The 9,074-nt window shown below is 50.4% G+C and overlaps 1 protein-coding gene across 1 annotated transcript; it reads right to left on the bottom strand.

Moving 5' to 3' along the window:
• Positions 1-231: 231 nt before the first annotated feature.
• On the bottom strand, positions 232-1,339 carry LOC123096444 (NDR1/HIN1-like protein 1). The gene has a single exon (XM_044518189.1). It carries the CDS (start codon positions 1,222-1,224, stop codon positions 583-585), a length of 642 nt encoding a protein of 213 aa, XP_044374124.1. The 5' UTR covers positions 1,225-1,339; the 3' UTR covers positions 232-582.
• Positions 1,340-9,074: the final 7,735 nt, after the last annotated feature.

Raw genomic sequence — 9,074 nt, 5'->3', positions numbered from 1 at the left:
AATCCGTACCTACTCGTTCACCAAATCCTCCCAGGGCAATGAGTTCAGAGAATTGGACTTGCAACCTACCATAAAGCTCATCATCATCGACGATACTATCTGGTTGTTGCCACCAACCTAGCTAAGCTAGGACCCTTCCAACAAAATCTCTAAACTTGTCGTTGAATTGAACCACAACAAAAAGCTCTCTCAACTCAAACCGCAACAAAAACAAAACCACCACTAGTAGTATACTTGTAACCCCAGCATTAACCATTTCACTTTAATTCCATCGTAACGACAAGTTCATATATATTGACAATTAAACGTGGAATAAATACTTCACCAACAATTAAACACGAACAAAACGCAATTTAGTAGTAGGAGTAACCAACACTAAATTCTCTTTTCCTTTTTACACCTATACCCCTCGACGCTAAGTCTTATTACCACCATGTACCACCCCCCTTGGCCTTGAGCCTTGATGATCCTCTTGGCTACGCGCACGCGCGCGCGCCACCCGCAAGAAACCTACCTCGCCGCCGCCGACGGAGCAGAGGAAGATGATGAAGAAGAAGAAGCAGAGCACGTGCGGTTCGGCGGCTAGACCTCGACGTGGCAGTAGGTGGCGGTCTGGAACCTGAGCCCACTGGCCCCCGGCGCGCCGTTGCCGCCGGCGCCGACGAGGAAGGCGGGGCAGGTCGCGAAGATGTGGTAGTGGCCGGAGATCCAGCTGCCCACCTTCCACCGGACGCGGCCGTCGATCTTGACCTGGAGGATGAGGTACCCGGCCTGGACGTCCTTGGCGAGCGCGTCGGCGAGGTAGGGCGCGAAGGGGACGTTCGGGCCGGAGAGCACCGGGGACCAGACCTCCACGTCGCCGTGGCCCTGGTACACCGGCGGGAGCGCGGAGGCCAGCGTGATCTGCTGGTACTTGTAGGAGGCGTAGACGTCGAGGCGGTCGTAGTAGACGCCGACGCGGTCGTTGGGGTTGCGGGAGGCGACGGTGACCTGGAGCACGGTGGAGAGCACGCCCGCGGCGGCGGAGGCGTTGGCGGAGAGCACGTCCAGCTGCCGGAGCGAGGCGTCCTGGAGGTAGAAGCGCGGGTGCGTGGGGCGGAGGACGAGGTAGACGATGAGGGCGATGACGGCCACCACCAGGGCCAGGAAGAAGAGGAAGGCCAGGAAGCGCCGGCACGTGCGCCGGATGTCGTCCTCGCCGTGGTTGCCGCAGTCCTTGCTCATGGCGTCCGAGCTTGCTTGCTTTAGGACGCGTGTGGGAGAGGAGAGGAGAGGAGAGCAGAGGAGAAGAGGGGCGGTGTCTGGTTGAAAGACTGGGGTGGCCGCTCGGCTCCAGTGGCGTGAATAAATCGGGCTCTCCGAATTCAGTCGTGATTTCCGAAATAAAATAAATCAAATTGCGTCATGGTTCTTTGGTGGGTCATGGCGTTTTATTTTCATGTTTGTGTGGGGCAGAGATTGTGTGAGGTGATCATGTTTTTTTCGAGGGTACGCCAATGGCGTACTTTAGCTTTATAGAAGAGAGAAAATTATGTACAAAAGATTACATATGCGCTAGTTACGTGTCACAAGTCGACCCTAACCAAGCCTCCACACCACTCCCTAGCTCTACTCGACTACTCTAATAATAGGTGACCTCCGAATGCTCCTGCTCTGGCCCAGGTCCTCAGATCATCAAAGATCATGTCCACCGTATCCCACTCGCTCTTGATCATGCCCGTGCCAAATACTCTCGCGTTCCTTTGCTTCCATAGCGTCAACAGATTAGCATCACGAAAGTGTCAAAGCCTTTCCGAGATTGCTTATCTATTCTTTTCCTAGCTTCCATCCACCACTGCACCAATCTTGAGTCGTTAGATGGACTTAGATCCGCCGTCAATCCCATTCTAGTGATGCAGCGGAACCACTTGCCGCGAGAACACACACTGCAGCAAAATATGGTCCACCGTATCCTCCTCCTGGTCGCACAAATAGCATTTTGATGTTTGATCTTGCAAACCGTGCCTAGCTCTCCTATCCGATGTCCACAGTCGGTATTGCACAGCCAGCCACATGAAGATCTTGCACGCAAGGGGTGCCCAACACTTCCAGATGGCCCCGAAGGAGTGGAATCTAACTCCTCCCTCACACAACATCTTGTACGCAGAAGAAGCTGTGTAAACACCGGTCGTGTTCCAAGCCCAGACGGGGCAGTCCTCAACTTGAGCGTCTAGTTGAACTTCCAAGAGGATCTCCCAGAGTCCAATGAATTGGGCGAGGCCCTCCGTGCAGAGGTCTCCTACAACGTCATCCATCCATGTATGCATGTCCATCGCGTCCCGTACAAGTCTCCTGTTTGCCACTTGCGTCCGCACCTTTGCCACAAGTAATGGGGCAATATCTTTGATAGCTGCACCGTGTATCCATCGGTCTTTCCAGAACAAGGTCTTGCCTCCTGAGCCAACTTTCCATTTAACCAGGCTCCCAAACGCTTGGTCCACCTTTTTGTCCGCGGTCAAGTTGAGCCCTTGCCAAGGTCTAGTGACATCCGTGCGTCGGAGCCATTCCCATCTTAGTCTTAATGTGATGTCGTGCTTGTATAGGTCAATGACTCCCAGCCCACCCATGTGCTTAGGCCTGCACACCCTAGTCCAGGAGACAACACATTTGCCCCCATTCACCGCCTCTGTTCCAGCCCAGAAAAATGCACGGCAGCCTTTGTCCACTCTTTCCAGTGCCCATTTTGGTGCCTCCGCGATCATGAGGTGATGAGTGGCTCGCGCTCTCATGACTTGATTGACAAGGATGAGTCTCCCAGGCCTCGTCACAAGGCCCCTTTGCCATCCTGGCAAAATGTGCAGAGTTGTATCCACTATCGGCTGCCACTCGGATCTTTTGAGCTGCCTAATGCTTAGCTGTAGCCCAAGGTATTTGCACGGAAAGGTGTCAATCTTCCATGGCAGTGCAGACTTGACAAGCTCCTCATCCTCACTCTCGGCCCTAATCATGATTGCCGCAGATTTGGTATAATTGACTTTGAGCCCTGACGCCACACCGAAGATGGTGAGAATTTCCTTGACGAACATAAGATCAGACCATGTTGGTTTTATTGAGAGCACCACATCATCAGCGTACAAGGACAAGCGCTGGATAAGGCTACATCCATTGATGGTACTAAGTACTCTGGCCTCATGCGCCTTGCTAATGATAGCCGTTAGAACGTCCATGGCAATAACATCCGGCCATGGAGGGAGTGCCATACAAAGCAGTTTCTTTTTCTCAAAGGAGATTGAAACATCCGGCCTCGCTCAATGTGACAAATGCACACATCTATTCCCCCCAAAAAAATGCACACATCTATATTTATTACTCCCTCTGTAAAGTAATGTAAGAGGGAGTAATTATTAAGTAGAGTGCAAAACAAAGTGAACCATGATAAAAAATGTTACAAGATATGAGAGAAACACCTAATACTAAGTCGACTTCTTCTGCGGCAACGCCTTCAAAAAGAAATAACCGTCCTCACACCATCGTCGCCACGTTCGGACGAAGACGGCATGGACAAGGATTTTCATCTTGATTGCTTGCTGACCGGCCAAAGAAAACCAGCAGCACAACAATTAGACAACGCCTTGAACAAGATAATGACGCAATATTGTTGTCGCCAAGCCCGACCAATAAAGGCCGGGACAGAGCAGCTCTCTTGTGGCCTCCCAGAACCTAGAGTAATTTTGGGAAGTTTGTAATTCTTACAAACTTTGCTATTTGGATTCTTCTATTTTGCAAACCTATATGACACGGAAATTTATTTATTTTGCACTAACAAATTACAATGAAAATATACCAATGATTTTACTTAAAGAAATGAAACATCGTTACAATACTATCGGATTCAATAAACTTCCCGGCCAACAAGGAAAATGATTCAAGATAACTTGGGTCACAATCATAGTTCTTTTTCTCTTATTGTGTTTTTAGAATTCTTAGAATTTTCCCGCAAAAAAAAAGAATTCTTAGAATTTAATAGGCCCTCAAGTTTGAATGACACTTAGTCAACGATAGGTTTGGTTTTTTTATATAAAGAAGCACACGGATTAACATTTGAACTTCCATGCCCAAGTTTGAATTTATCGGGGTTTTGTTTCGGGCTATGGGTGTTTGAAACATCTATGCAACATGCAAAACCTAATTCACCATAGTATGTGGTGAATGTGATCCATCATTCTCCCTCACTCAAGGTTTTGAACGAAGGGGTAGAGTATAGACAATACGATATAGTATAATAGCAGAGAAAAAGAAATTTAGCTCAGATGAACCGATGCACCAATGGTATAAAATAGCTACGATATGCATCAATCGTACATATTAATTCGGATACCTTTTGCTGTGGGGGAAAATGCTACTCCCTTCGTCCTATAATGTAAGACGTTTTTTGACACTAGTGTAGTGTTAAAAAATGTCTTACATTATGGGACGGAAGGAGTGCCATATAGTATAACATTTTGCTAGCGGTTAGGCTTTTAGTTGAGCAAAACTCAAATATGGATACAATGAATATGTGTCAATGTTTTCTGGTGCGATTTGTTGTGACTTGGAAGCCCTTTGGCATTTCGTGAAGATATTGTTGTTGGGCGACTTGTATCTCTATGGGATATTCCCCAACCCAAGTACGATTTCAACGATCACGACATTCTATCCTTTTGGATGGGCGACTCTGACATGGTTTTTGAAACTTACGGAAGTATTCAAGTTCGTGCATGTGTACAAGTGACGGTGTCGGCGCTTCGGTTTGACCGCATTCTCTTTACGGAAGTCCTGACAATATTTCGTGCTGCAAAAAAAGACATCACAAAAAAGATAATTGAGAAATTTCTTTGTAGTCTTTTTAGTTGTAGGAATTTCTCGGTAAGTTGTGGGTTCTGTGACCCGAATCACTGTATGTGTATTCTTTTTGTCGAATTTACTCTAACTTTCTATATATTCATGGTTTTTTTATCCAAAGAGCACACACGTTTTTACTCCTCAATGTGCATCACACCCACAAGACGAGGGCACCAATGACGTGTGCGCCCGTCCATCGGGCATCTCGGTGGCAGCAGAGGCATAGGAGGGCCCTGGCTACAGCCAGAGACATAGGCAGCAGCAGAGCAATGGCGCGTCACGTGGAGCGCCTGCCCCTGTTGTCTGAGGAAAGCCGTTGCGTTGGTCTGGGCGGCCGACAGACACGCAGCGCGTACTGGGCCCGGCCTGGCAGGCGGTCCTCGGTCGGTCAGAAGACCGGCTCGGCCTGGCTCGTCACCGCCATGTGCCGCATGCATGGACACATAAGAAGCAACAGCTGGCACTGATCATGGACTCTCTGCACAACTCTCTCCGTTTTTATTAAGTTTGTAGAAAAATATATCGACATGTACACCATCCAAGCTAATACGCAGAGTAAACTGAAACGAAGGGAAGGACCGGAGAGAGAGGAAGTGTACGTGGATGATTACTCAAATATAATCTGCAACTAAGCGTATGGCTAGAAGCATCTGTAGCCGCAATACGACTGGCACCCATCATCCTGGGCTGAGCCGAGTGCGAGCCATGCGGCGGAAGCACGTGTCGCAGCTTCTTCCACGGACACGCGCATTGGAAGAACGGTGGTACGGGAGGGAGGTACACATGCGTACGTCCCAACCAACAGATGGAGTCCGAAGTCCCTTCACAACGGGTTTAAAATTAACTTCGTTGTCTCCGGTCACATGGCTTTAGAACACAATTTACTCCTCCCTGGGCAAACATAGCACGGCCAGTATGGGTGGCGTGGCGGGGGGTGGTGCGGTGCCGAAAGGGTACGTACGTACCTACCGGCCGCCTGCCCAGACGTATTGGGAAAGCCCGGGCCCGATCGGGAGGCATGGAAGCTTCGCCGCCATGTGCAGGTTGCTTACCCAATTTTCTTCCACACGGTAGGCGGCGTCGCGCCGTACCGTCCGTTCATCACGCGGTTCTACAACCTACTCGTATCTTGGTATGGACTCGACGCGGCACCGGCCGTCTCGTGGTGTGGAGTACTACATGGCGGTGGACGTGGTGGTGGTTACAAGGAAAGTGCCGCGCTCGATCCGTCGGCTCCACCTTTTCAGGGCTTGGACTGCACACTTGATTCCTCCCGGCTCCTACGCTGCGTGAGAGCCACGGCTGGCTGGCGTCGTGGATCGTTCGTTCGTTCGTTCATTCATTCGTCCTGCTACGTACCTGCAGTGGCCACTAACTAATCGCGACGCTAGACCAAATCCAGGGACCAAAATAGCGAGTGAATTGCAGAAAACATCGACATTGAAGGCTAGGTTTGCAGGAACCACAATTCTACGGGTTTGTGCCCAAAACCACTAATTCCCAGCCTAATTTTTTGCAAAAAACACTAGTCGCTCAGTTTGCTCGTTTTAAACCCTATTATGACAGGTGGGTCCCGATGAACAGGGTGATGTGACAAAGAAAAAAGCCAAGTACACCCTGATACATTTGTGATTTGCAAAAAGACACCTAAAAAAAGCAATCGGGTCCTCCGTGACCTTCCTCTCCCACCTCGGTGGTGGACGCCGCCGGCCACTCCCTCTCCGGGCCGCCACCGTTGATGGACGGTGAGCAATCGGCCCACCTGGCAGTGGCCCAGGGCTGGTCAACACGTGGTGGCACGCACAGGAGAGGGCCAGGGCGCGGCAGGTGCTCGCCCGGAGCACGGTCGGGCACGGGGGAGCGGCGGACGAAGGAAGATGCGCGTGGGCTGCACTTGCGTGCGCAAGCGAGGCCGCGACCATGGGCGTACGAGGCCGTGGTGCAGGAGGTTGGCCGAGCTTGCGGCCATGGCGCATAGTGGCATCGGCTCGAGGGGGGCAGGGGCTAGCGCCATGGACGCCTCCGTCCTCCTGCGCTTAGTGCACGCCATGGATGCGGGGATGTATGAGGTCGCCAAATAGAAGTGGGAGAGCCTCAATCGTAGGAGCCCTTGTCATCTTCTCCGCCTCCGGTGAGCCGACGGGGTCGTGGGCGAGGCGAGGGAGGAGCGGGTGCGGGCGAGGCGAGGGAAGAGAGAGAGAGAGAGGAGGGAGGAGGAGGAGAAAGGACATGGCAGGGGCGCCGGACTCCTTCGGTGGCTGGCGGCGAGGCGGCGGCCGGCGGGGTCGCGAGCAAGGCAAGGCGGCGGTGAGCCGGGGACGCGGACCAGATCTTGTCCAGGACCAGACCTTATCCTCGTCATTTTACAGTTTAGTCCATGATATTGTGTCTATTCGTGATCTGTTATATCATGCCACGTCACCCTATTTAGCGGGACCCATCTGTCATAATCGGGTTTACAACGAGCAAAACGGACAACTAGTGTTTTTTGCAAATAATTAGGCTGGAAATTAGTGGTTTTGGGCACAACCCCGTAGAATTGTGGTTCCTGCGAACATAGCCTTCAATGTCGATGTTTTTTGCAATTCACTCCCAAAATAGCAGTACTGTCGACTTTCTTCAACTCTTTTTTTTTTCTTTTCTTTTCTTTGTGATTGGCAACAGGACCTTCGATGTGAAAGAGAGAGAGAGAGAGAGACTCTGGACGCGACCTTTGTGTTGGCATGTAAGTCGTGGCGCACCGATGGATGAGAAAAGATGAGAAGGACCTCTCCTTCCTCGTGGCCGTCGCCTTCGCAGAGAAAAGGAAACGCTCGACGGCGAATGCGCGTCAACCCCGGATAATACAGGCATCTACCACTAGTCTCTTCACTGTTGCAATCACCTTTCACTAACCTAGGTAACGCGAGACCCGTTCCGTTTGACCCAGACTTCACCTTGCCTTCCTACTACAGGCAGGCCACAAGACTCAAAACAGAAGCAAGATATACTACAGTAACACAGAAAGCAACCACGTCCAACACTTACGGTTAGAGACAAATCGTTGATGATTCAGTTTATGGGCCATAGCACTTGCAGTCGGTTCGTACCCGATGTATGATGAAAATGAATCGTATGCAGAGCAGTTTCGACGTAAAACCATGGCCATGCAACTCAGGTACCAGTCCTACAACCAATGGACGTTCCATGACACATCAATTGTTTGTACTCCCTCCGGGCTCCGGTCACTTGTACCACTCTTTATACGTATAAGATTTGTCTGGTAGTCATCGAAAGAAGTAATAAATAAGAAAATAATAGGGAGAGGTCGAAAGAAGTTGTGCAGGGACATATGCAAATCTTATGGCCCCCATTGAGACCGGAGATAAGATGATCCTCCCCCTCTGCCCCTGGGCAACTCCAACTCCAACCAACCCCCTCTATGTAATCCTATCAGGGTAGCACCGGCGAAAACCTCCGTGATCGTCCATTGTCCCTTTGCTAAAGCCATACTAATCCGACACAAGCAAATCTTCTGAACAGGGGAGTAGGAGTCCCGGGACCCCGCCCGCGAGTAGGCAAGATTCTAATGAACCACCCCCACATTGCATTACATTAGGTCAGGTATCCTCCTCTCCTCTCCGGTCCACTTCACTTCACAATAGACCACCCAACAACCAACCGAGGTCGGCATTGCCCTCCATATCCTGTCACTTGCGTTGCGTACATGGCCACCACCATCCAAAGCAAAGCTGAGCTAATGGAAGTCGACCACTTGGGAAGAAATTAAAGCTTGTATTCTGCAAGTGCAATGATGATCGACCATTCAATTACCATTATACCTAAACACGGTGGATCCCTAAAGATAACGAAAACCTAAAGACGATAGAGATGCGGTGTGGCCCTGGTAATGCTTATAGGGTGCAGAGTGACGTCCCGCATAGGCTCGCCAGAGTGCTGGGTTAGCACAAATTAAGCTAACACAACTGCAGGCTAGAACTAGATTTGCCCAATCTTGAATACGAAGCGGGCCGGGTCGGGCGCTGCGCTGCCTAACAAGCATTTCATTCTTGATAATTATATTTTGTTTGAGGGGAGTTATTCCTTTAATGGAAAGAAGGAAAAGGCAGATTCAAAATCTTTTTTCTTTGGATTTCTCAAAACAAAAAATACCTCCTTGTATCAGGAGTGGGGTAATGCTGCGCAGCATCTTGTTGCACATACCTACAACAAAC

Source organism: Triticum aestivum, chromosome 4D (genome assembly GCF_018294505.1).
Source record: "Triticum aestivum cultivar Chinese Spring chromosome 4D, IWGSC CS RefSeq v2.1, whole genome shotgun sequence".
NCBI classification, from domain to species: Eukaryota; Viridiplantae; Streptophyta; class Magnoliopsida; order Poales; family Poaceae; genus Triticum; species Triticum aestivum.
Note: the sequence above shows the minus strand (reverse complement) of the source record. Positions and strands in the feature narration are given on the sequence as shown.

Excerpts from the sequence above, each read along its gene's own strand:
- LOC123096444 (XM_044518189.1), bottom strand. The coding sequence starts at position 1,224 with ATGAGCAAGGACTGCGGCAACCACGGCGAGGACGACATCCGGCGCACG.